At 37.9% G+C, this 26,063-nt stretch overlaps 1 protein-coding gene across 1 annotated transcript in view; it reads left to right on the top strand.

The window, feature by feature from the left end:
- Positions 1-26,063, top strand: part of Pgk (phosphoglycerate kinase) — a 125,457-nt gene that overhangs the window by 73,125 nt on the left and 26,269 nt on the right. The window contains exon 6 of the mRNA XM_067135058.2: positions 11,686-11,942. Within this exon, the coding sequence (XP_066991159.2) occupies positions 11,686-11,942 (257 nt within the window). The remainder of the gene's footprint in view (positions 1-11,685; positions 11,943-26,063) is intronic.

Here is a 26,063-nt window from a genome sequence, read left to right on the forward strand (position 1 = left end):
GGTAAAACAGGACTCCTAGTAATCACCGACCTCTTCACAAAATGGATTGAAGCCTTTCCTATACCACAAGCCACGATGGGACGCATCACCGGTCTTGTACAGGATGAGGTATTAAGCCGGTGCATATCAGACAACGGGAGTCAGTTCACGTCAAGGAAGTGGCACCAAATGATGACTGAATGGGGTGTAGAGCACTGGAACCCCCCTATCTACAATCCAAGGACCAATCCAATGGAACAACAGAACCAGGAGCTAAAAAAAGGATGCTATGGGTCCACCTAATGAACATCGACTGTGGGACCATCAGATACCGCAGTCACTCTTTGCCCTGCGACGATGCATCAGCTGTGGAGGAGAGGCTATTAATGACACAGCACAATCTGGCCATGAGGAGGAGAACACATCAACTACCACCAAGGAAGAGGTTGGCTTTGCAGTTGAAGTTCTTACAGTTTGCTTTATGCCACACTGATACATATAGGTCTTACAGAAAACGATAGGATAGGAAAGTGCTAGGAGTGGGAAGGAAGTGACCGTAGCCTTAGTTAAGGTACAGCCCTGCCATTTTTCTGGTGTGAAAGAGGAAGCCACAGAAAACTATCTTCAGGGTTACTGACAGTGGGGTTTGAACCCACTATCTCCTGAATGCAAGCTGATAGGTACATGACCGAAACCATGCAGCCATTTGCTCGATCCAATTGAATTTGGAGTACTTTTCTGTTTCAACAGTCTCTCTAGCTAAAGGAACATAAAACTTTGTGGTAGCCAGAACATCAGTTTCCTCAAATTTAAATCATATTTAAGATGATTTAATGTGTGTTCAGCTACAATAGATTTTTCAAGATGATTTTTATGAAATACTAGCTGATGTACCCGTGCTTTGCTACGGAATTCTAAATTTTATACAGAATTCTAGGTTAGGTAGTGTAAACGTTGTGAGCAAGATTGTATTAAGTTGCATAGCTCTTAAAGTTGCCCTAGAAGCACGACGAGCAAGTCACCAACGTCTTTTCTTATATGAAGACTGGGTTAGGGAATTTTCATTGTAATGGTAGACCAGCTTGCCTACCGTCAGTCACAATCAGGTTAGGGAGTTTTCATTATAATAGCAGACACTCACTCTCCACCTGCCTGTATAGATTCTCAGAAAGACTCTCTTAGTGGTTTTCCCAACTGAAATGAACATGGGTCATTACAATGACGTCAGTAGGAATGGGGCGATTAAAAACAATGCCTTCATATGAAATACTCAATCAAATGAAAAACCACACATTTTCTCACTTTTAACGAACAGTACTATGCTGCCGAACTAACAGTCCAAAGCTAAGCTACAGAGCTGGAATGACCAAGACGCAGACATCCGTGATCCGTGAACAATCTTCGTCCTTTTTTCGGCGGGGGGAGGGGATTTTCAAATAGTGGATAGTCCCAGGGCAAAAACTATGCCCATTTACTTATCTGTTTCCTGGGAGTACCCGATGAGTTGGAAAATCTCAATTCACTACACTGGCGGGGGAAAGCACTGTCTGACGTGGAGGCAATTTTTCCCCCAAGCCAGAGAAGAAACCACATCTTCGCTGCTAATTTGGATTAAAATTAACGTAGATTTAATGAAAGTGAAGAGGAAAAAGCTTTTCCTCAGAAATGGCTCTTTTCAGGGTTGAACTTTGAATTATTTAGTGAATTGTGGTACTATAATTTGGAATAGGGCTAAATTGTAATTCCAGACCAGTTCGTACTACTACTCCTATTACTAACTGAGCCTCTGACTTAAGTGCGCACACTGCTCATTCAAAACAGCGCGTCAGAGTAGGTATCGAATAGTTGGCATACTATGATGAACCAGTGTATTACGTACCAGCAGTATCAGAAAATGTATGAACCAGAGGATTGGCATGCTAAAGAAGAAAGTTATCTAACTCCTCAGCTATTTCCCGCCAATATTCAGTTAGGCTGTTATACTCGGTACGCAGCAGTAATCCCATCTATCGGAGTTGAGCTGCAGCATAAGAGACAAAGAACATTACAACAAACAACGGTCAGTGTAATGTTATTGTTGATCTATGTTACGCGCTTTCGATATTGTAGGCCTTCACATTATTAATTGTCTTCCAGTTCTGAAATACCACTCTTATCATAGTCGGTACGGTAAAACTGAATAAAACATAAATGATCGGAAATTATATTCTCTATAACTTTTGTTATGTAGTACTTTTCCATAGGACCAAGAACATGGGTATTTAAAAGTTAAATTTTAGGTGCCTTCCCCTAAACTACCATTTCACCCAGGATGAATTGTCTATAGCTTAAACTGTAGTTTCTTATTCCCCGACTCTATATACCGATTTTCATTAAATTCTGTTTACCCATTTTGTCGGGGCTCGGCGTTGATATGGACTTAGCAACAAAATTCATGAATATCTGTGGTATAGCCGGTATGGTCAAAATGCATAAGACGTAAATGATCAGAAATTTAATTCTATATAACTTTAGTAATGTAGTATTTATCGATATGACCACTAATAACAGTTAAAATTGAAATAATAAATAAAGAGGTTCAACCTATTGAATAGGTGAATAAAATAATTTATAGCCTAGATTGTAGCGGTTCACCCCCCGACTCTACATACCGATTTTTATTAAATTCTCTTCAGCCGTTTTCTCGTGATGCATGTACCTACAGACAGACAGACAGACAGACAGAAATTACGGAAAAGTTAAAACTGCATTTTCTTGTTACTGTGGACATGACCGATACAGAAATACCATTCTTTTCAAATTCTGAGCAATGTACAGACAAAACTCTTATTTTATATATATAGATTTATGTTCCTTGATTCTGGTGTTAATACTGAAATTCCCAAATACTCATTTGAGCAGGAGGAAGAAATATGCATACTGGACATGGAGAGGGTTTTCCATGGAATCCTCATAATCATCTGTGGATTCTTCCACTTGACCGGTTAGGATTTGTGTGAATGATATAGCTCCATATGTTCCTGACTTTGTAAACTTCTTCTTCTCATTACATCTTCCAATGTCTTTCCCTTTTTTTGCTAAATCATCTTTAACTGGTCCAACCATCTCCTTCTGGGATGTTCAACATTATTTTCCAGGCAGCATCTCCTATGAGTACTTGCTGGGAATCTACATATGCTGCATTCAATTTAAATGGCCAAACTATTTCAGCAGTGCAACTCGTGGTCTTTCCTCCAGTGTCAAGTTCACCTGCATTTCTCTTCTGATGTAATCATTCCTGCTTCTGTCCCTTCTTGTCCTCTGCATAGCTGATCTTAGAAACTTTTAATTTTACATGCTTGTAATTTGTACTGGCCAGCCCTGCGGTTGTACGGGTATTGTGCTTGCCTATTACCTGGAGGCCGCAGGTTTGATTCGCGGCCAGGTCAGGGATTTTTTACCTGGATCTGAGTGCTGGTTTGAGGTTCACTCAGCCTACACGATTACAATTGAGGAGCTATCTGATGGTGAGATGGCGGCCTCGGTCTAGAAAGCCAAGAATAACGGCAGAGAGGATTCGTCATACTGACCACACGACACCTCATAACATGCAGGCCTTCGGGCTGAGCAGCAGTCGCTTGGTAGGCCATGGCCCTTAGGGGCTGTTGCGCCATGGAGGAGGTGGGGGTAATTTGTACTAAGTTAATGCACAACTTTACTATACAGTACATTCAAAGTGTATTTCATGAATACACTTATTTTATAATAAGGTAAGATCTTCATTGGGTTGACCACATTAACAAGGTTGTAAATAAAAGTTATATATCCTCGTATGGTTAGATAGGTATTTAGGGATTGATAGTAAAGATGTAAAGATATAAGTGATTGGTAAGACTCCAGTTGGAGGATGGTTTCCATGTATGAGATCCCCCCACCAGGATTACTTGATTTGAGAGCTGGCACAGATCCAAAGGAAAGCAACACAATTTGTTCTGAGCCATTTCCAACAAAAGAGTAGTGCTACAAAAATGCTGCAAACTTTGGGATGGGAAGACTTGGCACTAAGGAGACAAGCTTCCCAACTAAATGGTGTGTGTGATATAGATTTTGATTCCCTTAGGGAACTTTAAATATTTGTCCTGAATGAGTAATAACTTCAATAATGGACAAATTATATTGGAATTATGTGGTATGTTCCAAGCTGTCAGTGGAGAGATGGTGTGGAATGACATTAGCAGATGAATAAACTTGAATGGAGTTTATGTGAGAGGAATTAGGGACTGGAATTATTTACGAAAGGAAGTGTTCAATAAATTTCCAGCTTCTTTGAAAGCGTTTAAGAAAAGATTAACAATTGATAGGAAATCTGCCACATGAGTGACAGCCCTAAATGCAGATCACTGGTGATTGTTGATTTATAGTACTGATATCTATGTATCTGATAGACATTGCGAATATTGATAGTGTAAATACTTAAGCTGAAAATGAGTAAAATGAATTATTATACTTTTGGTATTTGTTACGTGGAGTTCTCTCCTATTAATTTACTTACTGTATACCAGTACCTTAATTTTACTGCATTTTTCTAATCCTACCCTCCCTATAGTATATTAAGACTAAGATCTGTCAGGATGGCTTCTTAATGAGTGTTGATTCCTGGTGAAGCGGGAAGCTGAAACAAGCTTCTCAGAGGCTGAGAAGGATGCAGAAGATCTGGAATTGATGAGAAGAGTTCCCATGCATGTGAAGAAGGGAGTGTCACTAGATATTAGAATCATTCCATATTAACGGTTTTCACTTTACAAAGGAAAATGTAAGTGTATCCTCCTAATTCAGTAAATCATATATTCCATCATTAGATGGAGTAAGCAAATTCAAACATGTTTAGACTCGTTTGAGCCATCTTCAGTAAAAAGGGGGGGGTTGAAGTAATTTACATAATACAAGCTAAAAATATGCCAAATACCATAATGCAGGAACAAATGAAAAAACAAATGAGAGACATGATGGAAATAAAAACAGCACAATATACAGTATTTACATCATCATATGGAGCAATAAAACAACTCGCTGCGATAAAATTCAGTGAAAACGGGTTAATACAAAACATAATTGAATCTAAAAACTGTGTTAACCTAAGAAGAAAAGAATTGAAAACAAATGATACAGATGGAAACGAACAATAAATGCTCATAGTGAGGTTGCGGACCTCTTAGTCTAAAAAATTTTGGTTTTATAACAATTCAAAACAGGATGAAATCACTGTGTCGAAAATTCAGGCCAAAAGTCTGCCTTTGTAGAAACACCATCACATCGAATGGCTAGCAGGGGAGCGGGAACGAAAAAGTTTGAGAAACCAGCCTGAGATGACATGCACGCGAAATGCATGTGACAAGTGTTGGAAAAAATGCCAATGAAATTTAAAACTTTAGAACAGCAGCATTCTCAATTTCTTCTCAATCTAGCGGTCCCATTCTCGTTTATTGTTTCACAGTGTTGGCTGGTTTGTTTGCTTTATTTTAAAATGTTGGGAGGGCCACGACAAAAATTGAGAAGCTGTATTAGAGAAGATAGATGCATGGTAAACTGTAAGTGACCATAATGGAAACCATCAATGAAGTTCCAGTCTGTAATGGAAAAAGTGAGGTTGTGTGAGAAACATGGGCTGATAAGTAAAAAGTGTAAAATGGGTGTGAAGAAAGCTTTAAACTTACGGTGTTTAAAAGGTGGTTATCCTCTCGAAACGGCCTGGCCTTCTCAAAGTTAACGGTCCCGTTCGTATGATCGAGTCTATTGTTGGCTCAGCTGTGTTTGTGAGGATGGAAGGGGCGGTTGGGGAAGGGGTGGTGCAGGGCTGGTGGGGAGGGGGGAGTGGTGGTGAGTTGGAGAGATGGAGGCGAGATTTGTTTATATTATGGAAGTTCTGACAAATATATGGAATGAATGTTTCAAGTAGAATGTTCTTTTTTTTTCTTTCATTGATTTCATTTAAATTGTGAGAGGGGTTCATAATCATAGGTTATAAACTTCATGGGGTTCATAAACTGATCTGAATCGATATGGATGCTATTGAGAACGTTGAGCAAGGTGCCTTTTTGCTCATAATGCAAGATCTTAAAGATCTCTATCTGTTGAAGTGTATCCGTGGCTGGATGCTTTGTGATGAACCTAATCTTTCCATTAAAGATTGGAACTTCATTGACGGTTTCCACTATGGTCACACAGTTTACCATGCATCTGTCATCTTCTCTAACACAGCTTCTCAATTTTTATCGCGGCCCTCCCAACCTTTTAAAATAATGCAAACAAACCAGCCAACATTGTGAAACAATAATCGAGAACGAGACCGCTAGATTGAGGAGAAATTGAGAATGCTGCTGTTCTAAAATTTTAAATTTCATCTGCCTTTTCCATCACCTGTCACATGCATTTAGCCTGCACATTATCTCAGGCTGGTTTCTCAAACTTTTTCGCTCCCACTCCCCTTCTAACCATTCGATGTGATGGTGTTTCTACAAAGGCTGACTTTCGGCCTGAATTTTCGTCACAGTGATTTCATCCTGTTTTGAATTGTTATTGTTAAGGTGTTTTGTGGTGGACAGAGGTGAAAGAAGATGCAGACATGAATGTGTCTATCTACTATAATCAAAAGATTAATTAAAAACTTTAAAATTAGTTATATTTCTTTTTTCCTCTTTTTTTTTCCCATTGCAAAAATATTAACACACAAGTCGCTCAGCGACGGAACAAGATTTCAGGTACAGTAGTTTAAATACAAAGCAGAAGTCAGAAAATCAACAAAATTGGTCAATTAATCATCGGAACTCGAAGCTCCAATTTTACAAGTGTTGTTTGAGCACTATTGCTCCATACACCCAAAAGTTAAGGAGACAGGTCTCTCCATTTCATTTACAGAGTATATCTACAAGAATAGGAAGAGCATCTATGCTCTATGAATTGTCGAGGAGACTGAGCTCAGAACCTAATACCGTTACAACCCGAGCATCTTTGCTCACGGAAAATTTACAATTTCCAGATCTCTCGAGAGACAACCTACATTTAATAGTTCCAGCAGATTTCACTGTATTCAACACTCAAAAGTTCAACCGCTTAACAGAAAAGTTTAACCGCTTAACAGAAATAACTAGGTTTTACAGGAGTATCAAATACTCATTCTACCGGGCCCTGGTGGGAAGAAAAAAACACCGGTTAAAGTTACTGGCCCAAAAATCAAAATAATTTGGAGGCAGACACTTATACTCCTTGACACTGACACTTAGAAGTTTAAAACCTTAGTAGGTCCCACTGCCCGACGTTACGGAGGCTAATCCCATACTACTGAGTTGACGTCGTCTTCTTCTTTTCTAGCCTATTTCAATCCACTGCTGGATATAGCCCTCTTCCATGTGCTTCCATTGTCTTCGGCCTTGAGCCACTTGGAACCAGCGTGTTCCAGCCAACAGCTTTATGCCATCGAGCCATCTCTTCTGGGGTCTTCCAATGCCTCTCTTGTGTCCCCATGGTCTCCAGTGAACAATCCTAGAAGTCCAACTGTTGTAGTCTTGTCGAGCTACGTGTCCTACCCATTGCCATTTTAGTCTTGCTACTGTCTCTATGATGTCTGTTACATTAGTTCTTCTCCTGATGTCCTCTGAACGGATCTTATCCCTAAGGCTGATCCCTAGCGTCTGTCGCTCCATGGCTCGTTGTGTTCGCTGAAGATTGCGAGCACTTTCCTTCGTCAGAATCATCGTTTCCAGACCGTAAGTAGTAACTGGAAGCACGCACATATTATAAACCTTGGTCTTCAGGTTAATTGGAACATCCTTGTTGGTGAGGATGAATCTTAGTTTTTGGAATGCAGTCCAACTCATACCTATTCTGCGAGGAATTTCTGCACGTTGGTTGTCTTTTCCAAGTTTTATCTTGTGTCCAAGATAGGTGACTAGATGGAGAAAATTTAAATTACAAGGCTACAGATAGAAAACTGTTACAAAAACATAAGTCACCTGTAATACATTTTGATAGGGAACTCAAGAGGGTGTCACACTCTCTATTCCCGAATTTATGCTAACTTTCTAGGCACCGGGCGAGTTGGCCGTGCGGTTAGGAGCGCGCAGCTGTGAGCTTGCATCTGGGAGATAGTGGGTTCGAACCCCACTGTCGGCAACCCTGAATATGGTTTTCCGTGGTTTTCCATTGTCAAACCAGGCAAATGCTGGGGCTGTACCTTAATTAAGGCCATGGCCACTTCCTTCCCATTCCTAGGCCTTTCCTCTCCCGTCGTCGCCATGAGACCTATCTGTGCCGGTGCAACGTAAAGCAAGTAGCAAAAAATAAAAAAAATAAACTTTCTAGGCTAGTTTAGAGATTTACATTTGAAGAAGAAATTTACATTATTGGAGACTGGAAATTTGAAGTTACATTCTTAACCCATATGTGCCCACTGTCGACATTTGTCGACGTTAATATCTGAATATTGTCGATCTTATATTGGTAAACCTGAATAATATTTTCGAGGTGCATTGTTTACAGTTCATAGTTCGATACTTACTGCACAGCACGAAAACAAGAATCACTCGTTTTCGCACCTTATATCGTGCTGCGTATGAAATATCATTCCGTATACACTCAAGAGGATGACGCTTCCGTCGCGGTGAGTAATATTTTCTTATAATATTGTTACAGTTGAAAGTAAGATCGGACTGTTCTGGTAAACGTAATAACGAAACATGCCTTTAACAGATTTTGAATTCATTCATGGCTGATTTATAGTTGATTTTGTCTAGCAGAGCAAAAAATTTCCACATGTCGACAGTGGGCGCGAATGGGACTGCCTCAGTACTGATATACAATTTTCATTTATTCTTCTCCAAGTGACCGTCGAGCAGATCGTAATCATCCTAGAGGAATCACAAAACATCCTAGATGCTAATATATACATAGAACAACCTGAAAAAACTTTCCATAGTGACGGGGATAGCGATGATGATGAGTTGTGGAGATATTTTCAGACTCTCTGGTAATCAACTCCGGGCTGATGCTGAACTACTGTGTACAAAAATAAGTGAAAAGGGTACAGTGGTAATGCTGAAATGAAATACATAACAGTAATTCAGCCAGCATGTATAATTCTGCATAATATGCACATGGGGAGCATCGATCAATTGGATCAAAATGTATCTTGTTACCGCATCAGCATCAAAAACAGGAAATGGTACTGGCCTGTAATTGTGTTCCTTCTGAACGTCTCCATGGACATTGCATGGCAACTTTACCGTTTGACCCCAATTTAGACCTTCTCGGCTTCACACGCTACATCGTTAGGACATATATCCTATCTTGTGCCGCTACGCGTCCTAACGCATGAAGACCGAGTACGAAAGTATCTTCACGCGTGTTGCCAGAAGTGCGTTCCGATGGGGTACGCCACTACCTCGAAACAAGAGGGAAGCAAGTGCGGTGCGCTCACTGTGGTAAAGCTGCCAGGAAACAGTGCAAAAATGTAACGTTGGCCGCCACGTCCTTTGCTTCGAGTCATTTCACTTACGCTAAACCAGACTGGATGAAAAGAAGCAGAGTGTAACCTCAAAACGCAGACTAAACTGTTTTGAAATTCTACTCGTAGTTTTCCTTTTTTTTTGTTGCTATTTTCAGAGTGATCATACTTGTTCAAAATTTGGTATTGTGTGTATAACAAGTACTATAAACATACGAATATGTCCTTTTGTTTTGAAACAGTATGCATTCTAAATTGAGACGGAACTGTTCCTCATTTATGTTTGAATCATGTTTTTTAAATATTTTCTGCTTATTCAACACTTATGTGACTAATATTCACTAACTGATTAATTATTGCATTCATATAAGCTTAGAATGCGAAGAAAAGTTCCTTTTTTGAGCATGTCTCTTACCCTACCCGTTCATGCTCATTGTCGACATATGTCGACACGGTAAATCTCCGCGAAAATATGTTAATGAAACCTAAAATCATCATAAGCCTTTCGTTTAGGTTGCAAACATCTGTACTTACGAAATATATCACAATATTCCACAGAAAAATAATTTGGGCAGATATGGGTTAAAGACTGGAAACCTTCCCCTCGGATTAGCTTTCAGAGGCTATCACATAGTTAGTAAATGGCTGCCATTACCTTATTGCGTTGGACTGCTCGATGAAGGGTGAAATGCCCCCGCCTCCACTATTTGCACACACTCAGTACACTGGACAATCAAGAAGACAAGGTAGCTCGGAAAGTTGCCAGCTTTTATACCCGAGAGGAAAGTTCGAGAGAGATCTGGACTAATTCCCGACACACCCCCAATTTTTTAATTGGATAATTAAATATGTAGAAAACGCTGATTGGTTGAAAATTAAATACAGGAATTTTTTTATTGGCCACTTTTAAAGTTGGCGGAAGGTGGTCAAGTGTTGACAACTTTAACATACCAAAAACAAAAGACAATCAGCTCAGTGTAGTAAACCTACGAATACAAAATGACTTTATCACTTTAGTAGCGACATCTGTTGACCAAAGTTCGAACTTCTTGCTGTAGTTGTTTCAAGTTTTAAGTGTAAGATGTCATTCCACAAGGTGTGGTACAGTTATAAAACGAAAATTTTTTAGACTATGAGTTCTGCAACCTCGCTGTGTGCACTTATTGTTCGTTCCCATCTGTATCACTGCTTTTCATTTCTTTTTTTCTTAGGTTAACACTGTTTTTAGATTCAGTTATGTTTTGTATTAACCCCTGTTTTCACTGAATTTAATCACAGCGAGTTGTTTTATTGTTCCATATGATGATGTAAATATTGTATATTGTGCTGTTTTCATTTCTGTCATGTCTCTCGCTTGTTTTTTCATTTGTTCCTTCACTATGTTTTTTGGCACATTTTTAATTTGTAGTATGTTAATTACTTCAAACCCCACCTCCCTTTTTTTTCACTGAAGATGGCTCAAACGAGTCAAAACATGTTTGAATTTTTATTACTCCATCTAATGTCGGAATATAGGATGTATTGAATTAGGAGGATACACTTAATTTTTCCTTTGTAAAGTGATGGTAGTGTGTGAACAACCCGTGTATTGTCCTCATCTTTGTGTTTTTCATATTTATCCTTGCCTGCTCTTCCTGTTTATTATTATATATCAATCATCATCATCATCATCATCATCATCATTTTTCAGTTCCAGTACTATTGGTGAGCCTCTTCCACTCTTTCTTATTGAGATACGTTCTGTTGTTAATGATATCTTTTAGTGTCCCTCCCTGGTCTGCAAGGTCCATCTTTACAATGTCCATCCAGTGGAATCTTGGTCTTCACACCATCCGTTTTCCTGCCACTTGCCTCTTTAAGTTAACATAAGCTGTCCTTGTTGCCTCCATCCTGATTACTTGCCCGAACTACCTCATTCTGGATATGCTGACCCGATCTAACAATCCTGTCTCAATCCCAGCTTCCTTTCATATTCTTATAGTTTCATACATAACGTGTTACTGCCTGGTACTTGCATTTCAAGAATATTACATTTTCCATTTAGGGTTAATGTAGAGTTTTGGCCTTTTACTTACTGTTAGTATGTTTTACTTTCTGATATGTATATCAAGTAATACCTATAATAATTGGACTGGCCCATATCATGTCATACCATGTTACAGCTTGTTGTATTAATATTGGTCATTAACATTGCCATTAAGTAATTCATTTTCTCTTTTTCTTTGCAGATAGGAAGCTCCTTATATGATGAAGAAGGTGCCAAAATAGTGAAAGATCTAATGGCAAAGGCTGAGCAAAATGGCGTGCAGATCCATTTGCCTGTTGACTTTATAACTGCAGATAAATTTGCTGAAGATGCTGCTGTTGGTTGTGCTACGTTAGAGTCAGGTATTCCTGATGGTTGGATGGGTCTAGATGTAGGCCCAGAGACAAATGAATTGTTCAAACAACCCTTGGAAAGAGCAAAAATCATTGTATGGAATGGGTAAGATTATTGTCAATTTCAGTTAGTATATTGATTGTCCGGCTCCATGGCTAAATGGTTAGCGTGCTGGCCTTTGGTCACAGGGGTCCTGGGTTTGATTCCCGGCAGGGCCGAAATTTTAACCATCACTGGTTAATTTCGCTGGTACTGGGGCTGGGTGTTATGTATTGTCCTCATCATCACTTCATCCTCATCGCGATGTGCAGGTCGCCTACGGGAGTCAAATCAAAAGACCTGCACCTGGCGAGCTGAACATGTCCTCGGACATTCCGGGCACTAGAAGCCATATGCCATTTCATTTCAGTATATTGACCAATCCTGTTAACATTTCATTGATTCCAGATTTTCAGCCTGTAGGCTCTTTTCTACAGTTAGGAATTGTTTGATGCAATACACTATCCACCACAAAAGTGCAACAATCAATTGTTTTTGAAACTGGAGATTTATTTTAAATTCTTCATGATTTTAAGAGATTCATATATTATTTTGTGATCTAATTTTTAGAAATTTTGGAAACCTGAAAATGAAAAAAATTACTCTTTCTAAATAATGTAATTGAAACTATTCAAGTAGGAAGTAACACATCAGTATCTATACCTCTAATTGTTTTCGGGTCCTCTCTAATACTCGAGTGCCCCTTTTTTTCCCCTTCTGTAATGCCCTTTTTTGTTGTCTCCTTTTCATTTACTACTTTTCATTGACACTTTTATCCATCTTTGGAAGTGTGTATTGCCACCTCATGCTTGAATCACACTTTCCATCCTCTCAGGCATGCTCCTAGTTAATGTTGCAATCTTGCCTTGTAGAATCTGCACCCATTCTTCTTGAAGAGCATCCTGCAGGTCCCATAGGGTATTTGGATAATTCTTCCCATTTCTCCCCACAAATGCTTAATGGAATTCAGATCCACACCAGAAGGCAATATTATTATATGAATTCTAACTTCTTCCAATATTGTTGCTCAGTTTCAGCAACATACAGGTAAGTACTGTATTTTCATGCATTATAATTTCGTGTGGCTATTTCTAGCCGAGTGCAGCCCTTGTAAGGCAGACCCTCCGATGAAGGTGGGCGGCATCTGCCATTTTATTTCCACTTTTCATCTATAAAAGGTAAACCAATAACTCAGTTGATTGCATATTTGCAGTATAACAACGTTGTATTTTTGCATAAGTATATAAATACATGAATTACGCTTCTGCTTAAAACACATACAGTTTTACACATTAAATCAAAACATGGAAGTTTGAAAAAATTGTATATGCTGTCACTGACAAGTATGGCCTACCGTAAGTATATAATTTACATATCAGTCTGAAAAAGACAGAGATACCATGAGTTCCATATTACTGGGAGTCAGAGCTGTTCTCCTGTCAGATATTACATTACAATGAATGCCCTCTCACTATCAACATTACTGACAGGGAACCATTAAGCCCTTCAATGCAGCTTCCACATAATGCTCATATTCTGGTTTAAGGGAAAGAAGAATGGTGATCACATCAATATCTCTACCTGCTTTACATGAACTAGTAACTAGATCCCTAAACACAGTATATCGTTCAAGGTATTCTGACGTTGAAAGTTCTCGTAAGATGGGAATTTGCTTTATTAGACGAGAGTTCATCATTTTCTAAATCCCCTTCCATTATGCTTCTTGGATCAAACAGTTTACCAAGAGGAGAAATTATAAACTTTCCTGTGTCAGACTCTATTAATTTGTTCAGCTTTTTCAGGCTTACTCTACCTACAGATTGAAACAAAGATGTTAATTGTGTCTGCATTGGTTTTGGTAGTTTGGAAAGTTTATCCGAGTTTCCTCAAAAAAAAAAAAAAAAAAAAAAAAAAAAAAAAAAAAAAAAAAAAAAAAAAAAAGCGTCCTCTAGTAATTTAAAGCCCTTTGAAAGGTCACTAAGCTTAGACTTCATGAAGATATTCTCCAAGGTACTGAACACTTTTAAACCACGAATTCCACTTGGTGATCACAGGAATAGGGAAAAGTTTAGCTTTAGTGGGTTCGTCTTCATATTTCTGCTTCAGGAATTGAATGTATGCATGCTTTCTCTTTCGTGTATTAAGGAAGATGTGTTTTACCTGAACAATACATTGGTTCAAAGCACTAAGTTCCATTCCACAGCCCACACACTGCCCACCAAATTCAGTTTATGAGCCCAGCACTGCATGTACACCAATCCTTCTGAAACTAGAACCCTAATTGTGTTTATACACTTGCCCATGTAACGTGCTGAATCTGAAGTTATAGAAACTACATTCTGGTACCGAATTTCAAGTTTGTGAATTACGCTCATAATTGCTTGTGAACATTCTGTAGCATTAGCATTTGCAATAACTTTCACTCCCTCTGCAGGTAACTTCTGAACTGTACTATCGCCACAACTAAGTACTTTTATCAGAACCATAAATACACATTGCCCTTTTTTATGAGTAGTTTCCTCACAAAGAATTGAAACACTCTCATCTTTCACAGCTCCTTTTAATCTTTCCTCCTCTTCGACGATTTGAGTTACAGAACCTTCCCTCAGTATTCCAGCTGTGGGCAAGTCTCCAGCACCTTAAAAAAATCAATAGACCTGATATTAGAAGGCTATTTGACATCATTTGAATTAATTACATTTTATAATTGTAAGTAAATGAGGGTTCTAGCATGCATAATCGAGGCCTAAGTATCATTAAACAAGAAAACTATAATACTGTACAAAGTTATCAGAAAAACATAACTTCACATCCCTTCCTCAGAAAAAAATTATAGTATTGCATAAACCTGGTGTATATTTCTCCATCCACTCTCTCAGCTTCGGATAATCAACTTTTTCCAGTGGAATATTTGCCTCCATAAAAGCTCGGGTTGTAGATAAAATGAATGCGTCTATCGTATTTCGCTAGTTTTGCCGCTGAACTAGTGTCTGTGAGACTAGCTTGTCTTCTGATGGCTGTCGTCGTTAGCGCCTTTTCCTTGTTCTTATGTAAAACTCTGTTATTAATATGTTTCAGGCATGTGTCCTTTCTCTGCCATTCAAATTCGCACATTGCAGTATTCGCACATGTACCTTTCTAGTTTTGTCAAACACGTAAAATCCTTACACGTTATAATTCTCATGTTAGGTCCGTATTGAAACGTACGTAAATACAAAGTATGTTACAAGTGTTATTATTTTTTATATCCACCTATTCAATACAAAGAGATCTTTTTAGATCTCATGTAGTTAAAATGTGAAATGGAAACAGATTGAGTTTTTCGAGTTATAATCGGCTGATGATGACCCAGACTGGGGTCGAAACCGGTACCATTTCCATTTTTAATTAAATAAGAATGTAATCTCTACATCTCTTATTTACTTGTATTGAATAGGTTGAACTACCATATTTATTATTTCAATTTAACTATACTATACCTTAGCTTTTGATATGTATCGAAAGGGTATAAAGTCCATTGTGGCATCAATTATCGGATTTTATTGCCACAACTCACCTCAAATCTCCATCATAAACTTCAAACGCTGCAATTCCAAATAATTTTGTTAATTATTTCGCGAGTTTGCGTAAATGTAATGTACCATTTCATTGCCCTGTTTATGTCGAAACGAGGTATTAAAATCGTCATTTTTGCCGTGAATAGCGATAAAGTGTCAGAAATCATGCAGTAGAAAAATATGAATTATAATATACAGACATGTGGAATTAAATACGCCGTGAATATCTTGTAAGAAAGTGCAGACATGGAATTAAATAGGCCGTGAATATGTTGTAAGAAAATACAGACATGTGGAATCAAATAGGCCATAAACGTGAAGTAAGAATGTACAGACCTTCGGACTCTAAATGGCCGTGATTTAGATAAATGCATTACTTGTTAAATTGTTAAACCAGCAAGGTGAACAATCGAACATTGCATTGAGTAACAAGATGAATTTGTACGAGAGAATTCGTATGCAAGGAAAATAGCTTGTTTGGAAGGAAGATTTCTTAAATTATTGAGGAAACAAGTTGAAATATAAAAACATATCATTATATTCTTCGTATATGTAACAAGATTCCTAAGCGCAATATCTAAAAGAAAAAGAAAAGAATAGCTGACTGTAGACTAGGACTGAATTGAAGGTTATCAAAGATTAATTAGAGCTGATATTGAATATCGCTAATTTGAAGCATTTATCATAAAACAAGGAGATATTTTAAATACCATTTATGTCACTCAATCTTAAGTATTGACATTTACGGCATCATAATCTACCTTGTCCAGCATAGATATAATTCAAGGAAGTTCAGTAGATAACAAAATTATGAAACTAGCTATATTTTTAAATATGTTTCTTATGTATGTATACGAGAACATCATAATGGCCAACTAAGCTGAGGATGGGATTGACGTCTGACGGAAACCAACTGGCTATTCTTGTGAACCCGAGACTAGAGGCTACAACCCGGACATGATGCAGCCATAATCCAAAGATGGACATCCCATAGAAGAACGAGATAACACCCATCCCAGTCCAGAAACGCAGGCAGAATAAGTTAAGTTCCATGATGTTTATTCAAAAATGTATTCATATCTATTTTAATTTGTAGCTAGTTAATGTTTGTGTTATTATAAAAGGAAGGTCGAAATGTATATCTTCGAGAGATAATTTCAATGTGCAGTTTCCACTCCCGGCACTAAAAGCCATACGCCATTTCATTTCATCGCGAGTGTATTCATAGTGTTGTTTTTAATGATGGATTTAGGTAGTCCTCCATAACATATAATCACACCCATATATAGGAAAGATAATATTCGCCAATGAAGAGCTTTGATAACAATTTTTCGACTTATTTCCAAAGAATTATACCATGCATAATGTGATCTCATGTAGTTAAAATGTGAAATGGAAACAGATTGAATTGTAGGTTATTGAGATCGTATTCGACACCACCCTGTTACCAAATGTAAGTAAATATAGGCTTGATATGTTCATTTTTTGACAAGAAAAGTGCATCATTTATGTGAATGGTAATTAGTCACCCATAAAGCGTTATTTTTGTTAAGATATGGAATTTTATGAATTGTGCGTTGCTTAGAAAAGATTAATTGATATTTATATTTGTGGCGAAGTCAAATATGACGAAAATATGAGGTAAGAAATGTGAATGATATACATTTGTTGATATACTTGTAGTGGAATTACGTAGGTGCTTTGAAAAGTTCTCGGAATGTACTAGAATTAAATATCTTACCTCGGTGGAACTGCTTTTATTTTTCAACATAGTCTCCCTGTAGACTAATACATGTGGTCCAGCGATGTTCCAATGCCTTGATCCCATCTCGAAAATGAGATTCCTCCAGGCCTGCAAAATACCTCTCCAATTCGGCTGTCAGTTCTTTCCTTGTAGAAAATCTCCGTCCACCGAGGAAAATTTTCAGCTTGGGGAATAGATGAAAGTCTGATGGTGCCAAATCAGGTAAATAAGGTGGATGTGGCAACAATTCATACCCCAGTTCATGAAGTTTTGCCATGACAATAACACTTGTGTGTGGCGGAGCGTTGTCCTGATGAAAGATGACCTTTTTCCTTGCCAAACCAGGCCTTGTTTCGCGTATCTTTTCCTGTAGTTGGTCTAGGAGGTCTGCATTGTATTGCCCCGTAATTGTTTGGCCAGTAGGAAGATAATCTATCAGCAGAATGCCTTTTGCATCCCAGAAAACTGAGGCCATGACCTTTCCGGCCGAACGCACTGCCTTTGCTTTCTTTGGTGGTGGTGAATCAGCATGTTTCCACTGCTTTGACTGCTGTTTCGTCTCTGGCATATAGTAATGGACCCAAGTTTCATCTGTAGTCACAAACAGATGCAAAAATATCTTGTTGGTTGCACTGAAAACGGGCCAGACTTTGTTCGGACATTTCCAATCCGGTGCGTTTATTGTCCAATGTCAAGAGCCACGGCACCCATCTTGCGGATAATTTTTTTTCATGCCCAATTCTTCGGTTAAAATATAATATACCCATTCAGAAGACATCCCTACAGCTTCAGCAATCTCAGTCGACGATCCTCCATGACCATTTTATGCACTTTTGCGATAAGTTCTGGGGTCGTAACACTTTTTGGCCATCCACTACGCGGATCATCATCCAAGCTCTCCCAACCAAATTTAAACTCGCTGGTCCACTTGGCAACAGGTGAAAATGAAGGAGCAGAGTCCCCCAATGTGTTCTGAAAGTCAGCATGAATTTCCTTTGCTTTCATACCTTTCTTTACAAAGTATTTAATCACTGCTCGAATCTCAGTTTTTTCCATTGTCACAAATCACCACGCGGGAACAACAACAAAGAGTCGTCACTACCACACTCCTGCCGCTAGAGCACTGACGGGCCACGTGTTCACTCACAAAGGATGTGTGATTATTGCGCGGGAACCTCGTTGCTCTAGCACTGACATGTAGCGGTGATTCCAATAACTTTTCAAACCGTCCTCGTATGGTAAATACGACAAAGAATGAGGAAAGATTTTTACTTGAGGTTAATTGATGTTAATTTATGCGACACAGTTCTAATTCAAGGTTATATTTGTTGTGATAGCGACGTGTAATATGGGTTGACGTATTATATATGTTGATAGCATTTGATTAATGAATTTACAGGGTAATAACTCTGTACGATCATCAAAAGAATATTTCCAAATAACCTATATTTTAGTATGATGATGGTATTTTCAAGGAGAATTTCTCATGTTGCTTAGTATGTTAACTGATTTAAGTCGAAACAACAGATCAATGACGATAGTGTCTTCATAATCTTATATTACTGCCATTAACGAATTAAGAAATGTCATCTATGATATTCCTTGAATTTTCGCGACCATATGATAGAATTTATGAAATTATACGACCTTGATATATAACCTATTTACAAAAGTGATGAGGCTATGTTAGAGAATTCCTACTTTCTCAGGGAATATTTTGAATATATCCAATTACGATTAATATATATTTTGTTTCTTTATTGGTATATATTATCATATGTAGCCATTGAAAGCTACGGATATGGAATATTACTTATTCTGCGTACGTTATTGATGAAGTTAGAAGTGAACTGCATGAAGAAAATGATCAGATGTTCTGTTATAAAGAAGCATTTTTGACATTCATAATTTTTGACATTATTATTTTTAACATATTCAGCATTTTATTTTTAACTTGTTAATAATTAAACTTCAAGACAAACAAAACAATTTCCTTTTATCTTTCTGAATGAGATTCTGATGTATACAAAGGAATAATGTGGAATATTATTAACTTATCCCAAGAAACTAGATGATTATGAAATAAAGTTAGTAATTAAGAATTTAACTTATTGTTATTGTTATTTATAGTATAGTAGATTAATTTTAAGTTGATTTCTTGGGGGATGATGAATGATTGAACTTGAAAGTTGATTATAATTTGATTTAATGACCCGACTGACATGCAGGTTTACTGGAGAATAAGAGGCGCGGTTTTCAGTCGAATTCACATTAAATATAATTTTTTTTAAAATACAATTTTAATCCCTGAGTTGTACAGTGTAGCTAGCTGGAGATTTTCTTGAACGCCGGCATGTAGTTAGTTAGAGGAAAGAGTAGATGCCCATTCATCAGAATTATTTGTTCACCCGATAACTAGACCAGTGCAAGAAGAATTGTCGCCTGTACGAACGGCTCAAGAAAAATTATCGGCCAACTGTGGGGCAGAAAAAGGAAGAGAGAGGATGACCAACATGGTCGTGGGAAGAGAAAGACACCACGGGACTTAAAAATAAACGTTGGGTTCAAGAAGAAAAATTGTCGCCCGGTTGTGGAGTTGTTAATAGGGGAAAAGTAAAGGGACCTCAAGACCAGTTCAAGAAAAATTGGTTGCCCAACATGACGCAAGAAAAATATTCCCTCAACGCGGTTCAGTAAATAGTTTTGTGTTTTTGAGCTAAATTTGTAAAATTTTGCAAAAATTTTTGTGATTTCATGCATTGCAAAAAACAGGTGCCTGTATGAATATTCAGTATTTTTGTATATTTGTATGCCATATTTAGCCCTCCTACTGTGAAATGTGTAGCGGTAGCACATATACAGATGATGATTCACCACCCTAGGATTGTCTGTCATTGTGGCCCTGGGGTTCCTTTGTGTCAAAATGATTTGTTGCTATGTTCTGTCTTCTGTGCTCTTTTGTGTATGTGCAGCATTTTGTTTTACCACTGGTGAGTATATGTTCTGAAAGGAATTTAAAAGTCATTGAAGATATAGAGAAAAGAGTGATTGGTAAGCAGTTAGCTGAGATGTATAGTGTGAGAAACATCAACAATTTTCAACATAGAAAAAACAGGTCTTCAATTTTAAACTTTGAGTCTGTCCTCAAGAGTGAAAATGGAGGTTTGTTGAGAAAGGCTAATCGTACAAAACAGTGAACTGGAAGAGGCTGTATTCAAATGGTTTTTGAGCACTGAGAAACTCCCTTTCAGGACCAATCATTGCAATAAGGTGAGACATTTTGCCAAGAAAATAGGTGGTTTGTCTTCTTTTAAGGCAAGTTATGGGTGGCTTCAGATTTTTTAAGGCAAGTCACACTATCCGTGTTTTAGACTTAAATTGCAAGAAGCTATCAGCAGACCCTAAAGTAACAGAAAAACTTACTTAAAAATTCAAAAATGAAACAATATCTTATGACTCTACATTGTTATGTCATTCATATGATACAGGCCTAATTTGGTAGGCTTTGCCCGGAACAACTTCAGATTCTAAAAGGGAATCTAGTGTTCCTAGTCATAAAATTAATTAAGACTATGTATTCTTGCTAAATTGTGCTAACTCTGTGGGAAAACCGCAAAATACACCTTCTGTCTGTTGATATGCAAATAAAAAAATCCCAGGGCTTTCAAAAATGTGAAAAAGCTTTTTTTTTTTCACAAGAATCAGTCCAAGGTCTGGAAGACTGCTGCTCTGTTTGCCGAGTGGCACATTGAAGTTTTCATAACAGAAAAATATAAACATCGAAAGCCCTCAGAAATGAAGGCAGTAAGGTGTTGTTAATCATTGATAAAGCACCACCCACCCCACAGAAATCCTTCTCGAAAGAGAAAATGGAAGTTTCCAAACACTTTTCCTACTGCAAAACGTAATAGGTTTGGTATAACCAATGGACCAATTGGTTGTCGAAACTATGAAGTGCCAGTACAGAAGATGACTGAGGAAACTTTTGATAGAAGTTGAAGTTGTAGAAAAACATTGCTTTGAAATCTCTTACATAGTTGTGGAAGCATGAAGTTTGATGAATTCTACCACACTAAGAAGAGCTTGGAGCAAATTGAAGGGCATTTCAACAAGGAGGAGGTACAGAATGCAAAAGAAGATGCGAAGAAACAGAAAGAGGAAGAAGAAAGAAAGGCTGGACTGAGTGGCTCAGATGGTTGAGGAGCTGGCCTTCTGACCCCCAACTTGGCAGGTTCAATCCTGGCTCAGTCCGTTGGTTGAAGGTGCTCAAATACGTCAGCCTCGTGTTGGTAGATTTAATGGCACGTAAAAGAACATCTGCGGGACTAAATTCTGGCACCCTGGTTCTTTGAAAACCGTAAAAATGTAGTTAGTGAGATGTAAAGTCAATAAAATTATTATAATTTATTATTAAAAAAAGAAAGGGCCGTGAACAGCAGGAGGAAGAGCCAGAAGAAAAGGACCAAGTATTAGTTGAATTCACATGAAACATCATTGTGAAAATTCCTTGATGTTCCGAATGCAGTGCATGAGGATGTAGGCAAGTGTGATTCTTCAGACCCCGGATTCCAAATTCTCAGTGACTATGGAGTCATTCAGTGTGTGAGAGGAAAAACTGATGACCTGGAAGATGACGACATTGCTACTGAACCAGATACGGGATCGTTAGCTAGTGAGGTGTTTGTGTGCCTTGACACAGCACTATAATGGATGGAATGGCAGCCTGAGTGTGACCATCTACAGCTGCTCACCGTTAAGGAGATGAGAGGCTTGGCTGCATAGAAACAGGTTCAGGTCGTGAAACAACTGACTTAACTGATATGTTCAAGCAGTCATACAGTAATTTAATACAGTATGTTTGTACAGCCACAAAATATAAATTTCATATCTCCATATTAACAGCTAAACTAATAATTTTTAAATCACTATAACAATGATTATTTTCTTTTTTTTTCGTGTGGCTAGTTCTAGCCGGGTGCAGCCCTTGTAAAGCAGACCCTCCGATGAGGGTGGGCATTATCTGCCATATGTAGGTAACTGCGCATTGTTGATGATTTATTATTAAACCATATTCTCAATACATTATAGTATAATGTGAATTTTAAAAACTTAATTTTCACATTTGTCACATCTATGAATGTTTCAATTCTAATTGAATCATCTTCAGTAGATTGCTAAAAATTGACGTGTACATATCATAGATTAAAATATTTAAAATTGAAGCAAGAATGATGGTATGAATGTTGAAATGTTCTTATTAAGATAATTTTCATGCTCTTAAAAGGTAATGTTAAAATCTTCACTGCGAACTGTTATCCACTTATCATAATATTCTCTTGATGTTTCATAAATTAAAAGTCTACTAATTAGACTGCGCAGTATCTGATTATGAATCGACTAGCAGTTACCCGCAGCATCGCTCGCATGGATTCCATAATTTTGATAAAAGTAATCGTTCCTTGTCACTGTATTATCTCTAAAGTATAAAAACTCACCAAAAAATTTAGTTTCATTTACCCGAGAAACTCTTTTTAAACCACATTTGTGATATTGCCTTTTGGGGTTAAGATGACCATGCAACATAGAACTATACATGTGAGAAACAGTCTTCTCGCAAGTCGGAAAAAAAAAAATACATGTTCCTTTATTTTTAAAGGAGATTCCGAATACATATTTTCATGTCTGCAGCACCTTCAGCTTTTTAAATATAAGTATTCCCATAAAAAGAATTCAACCCCTTTATCAGTCCTTTCCCCACCTCCACCTAAATGAATTTTCCAAAAACAAAAGAACTACATGTTTCTCTATTTTTAAGAGAGATTCCAAATACAAATTTTCACATCTGTAACATGTTAAGTTTTTTATATATACTGTAGATAGGCTCATTTTAAAAATTCACCTCCTTTTTCAATTCCCCTTAAGTGAATTTTCAGAAAACAAATTATCTATGTCTTTTTACTTTTATAGGAGATTCCAAATACCAATTTTTCATGTCTGTAACATGTTACATTTCTGAGATATGCTGTAGATATATATATCTATATAGTCTTTTTTTAAATTCACCCCCCTTTGTCACTCCTGTTCAGCCCCCAGTAATTGGATTTTCCAAAAACAGAAAAATATGTGTTTCTTTACTTTGAAAGGATATTCCAAATACAAATTTTAATGTCTGTAACATCTTCAGTTTTTGAGATATAAATATCCTCATGAAAGGTATTCAACCTCTTTTTCACCTTCATTCACCCCCCCTGTCCCCCCATCCTTTAATGGGATTTTCTGAAAAGAAAATGTGTGTTTCTTTATTTTTAAAGGAGATTCCAAATACCAATTTTCCTGTCTGTAAGATCTTAAGTTTTTGAGAGATAAATGTCCTCTTAAAAGGTATTCAACCCCTTTTTTCACCTTCATTCACCCTCCTCCTCCCTCCCTTAATGGGATTTTCTGAAAAGAAAATGTGTGTTTATTTTTAAAGGAGATTCCAAATAACAATTTTTAGGTCTGTAAACTTTTAAGTTTTTGAGACATATACTCATTTAAACAATTCACCCACATTTTCACCCCCTTAGTGACAGAATATCAAAATATCCTCCCTTAGTGAGCACCTACATTCTAATATAAATGTATGCCCAAAATTTCATTTCGTTACGTCCAGTAGTTTTGACTCGGTGGCGAAGAATCCGTCAGTCAGTCGGAACATGTTATTTGAGATATATATATACTCCACCGTTGTCCGGTCCAAAGTCCGGAATGAGAAAGGAGGGGGGGGGGGGGGGGTAGCTGGGTTGGCAACCAGCTTGTAAACACAGTTAACGCCGAGTGTTGATCGGCGGTAAATAACTGGACTCTGTAAGGTAGGCCAACAGCTTCGGGCAGAGGAACCTCCTTAGGATTGGGTGATGGTCCCCCACTGGAGGAAATGCCACTGAAATCCAGTGTGTTCTGACCCAACAGCAAAGCAGGTCAAGGAGGAACCTCTTATTTCGTAGTTCCCAATGGCTGTGGAGGTGGAAGAGGTCATGCCAGATGGATGGCTGTAAAGGTGCAGCTCAATTGTACTCTGAGTCTGCGGCAGTTCTGGTGCTGGAAACTGTATGTCTCGTGCTCTATGTGGCGTAGTGAATGGCTGCAGGACCATAGCGTGTGAGTCACTCCTCGGCAAGTTGTGGTCCTCCTTAAACAAACTCATGCCTATGGCATTCTCTCCTACTGTTCCTCTAAAAGCCCAACGGTGATGGAATGAGGATGACGGAAGCAGGTTTGGATAAACTGGAAACTTCTAGTCTGGACCTGCACGTTGGCGGCAGATATGTGATGGTCGCCTTCCTGAGATCCTGTTACTACTCAGGGATCTGGTCCTGCATCTGTGGCTGGACAGGTCTATTTAGGACCACCGCTGCCCATCCTGTTCCAGGTTCCATAACCGTGTTGCTAAACAAAGATGATTACATTAAAAACTGAAGACTTCTTTTCTGTTAACACGTTTACTGTTGTAAACAAAGACTCAATTCCTAAAATCCAATGAGGCCTAAAGAATTTGTTGAAAAATTAGACCTTTCTTTTACACGAACATGAATGTCATAAACTCACAGTAATGAATCCTAAGTTACCAATGACCAAAGCCTTACCAAAAATTCATAAAAATGAAGTACCCGTGCGCCCTATTATAAATAGTAGAAACAGTCCTACGTATAATGTCTCATACACAATTTCTTGAGCAAACACTTTAAATTTAATAATGATGCTTATGTGAAAAATTCTGTTGTTTTTTGTGAAAACTGTCTACAACACAATCATGTAATGGTTTTGTATGACATCACCAACATGTATTCAAATATACCTATAAATGAAACTATTAGTATTGTGCCCTACAACGATCTGATTGCAATCAAGCAACGATCAGATGCGTTATAGTGGAAATACTTATTCACCAGACTGTGGGTAATCCTGGCACATAGCTTACCTGAATCGTAACTCCTCTTCTGCAGCTCCGGTAACTCAGCCATATAAACAAGTGGGTAAAGTAGATCTGTAAAGAAATTAAGAGAAGAGGAAAGGATCCTTCAGGTATAACTACCTCAAATTATTATTAAAATGAAATAGCTGTTAGTTGCTTGAAGTTTAAAATCAAATAACAAATTTTTATTACAAAGTGAGAGATGAATATCACATATTTAAAATTTAAAAAAAAGGAATTTACATGAGTTCGATTTTTTTAATCAAATAATAAAAAGAGCCTCGATGTGGCATCCTGCTCGTCTCTCAAATTCCTGAGGGAAAAATTCTAATCTTCGTCCTCTGAACTATTATGGTATCCGTTTCCCATGTCTCGACAAGGTGCAGACATCTTCTTACTGTTAAGTCCTTATCTCAACAAGGAAAACAGAATGGATCAGAAAGGGATTGGCTTCGCACATATAATCTTAATAAATCCCTATCACTAAACATCTTTACGCTATACTACGGGACAGTTTAACTATCACATGCAATCTTAATGCTAGGTATGCAACGCACACACATCAGGGCGTCGGACACGCGAACCCCTGACTCCTTGAAAAGACATACGATATCTCAAATTACATTAAAATACGCAAACAATCAGTTTACAAAGCACGGACGTAGTATGGAATCCCCTCTACTTGTGATAAGGTTACAACAAAGGTGGGTCTGTTTCTCCTTTAAAAGCCGGTTGAAATCAGGTTAAACTTCATCATGGTGACAGTGACCTCTTTATTTGCTCAGACAAGGAGAGCACTCCACCCAAAAAAATGACGTTAGAAAACTTCTCTTTTTGGCAAGGCCAGGGGACAATGCAGCGGGCTGAGCGCCATCTTGGATTTCTTAAGTGATTTATGACCCCGCCGGGGATGAGGGAGAGGTGACTTCAAA

The sequence above is a fragment of the Anabrus simplex genome, chromosome 1 (genome assembly GCF_040414725.1).
Source record: "Anabrus simplex isolate iqAnaSimp1 chromosome 1, ASM4041472v1, whole genome shotgun sequence".
Taxonomy (NCBI): Eukaryota; Metazoa; Arthropoda; class Insecta; order Orthoptera; family Tettigoniidae; genus Anabrus; species Anabrus simplex.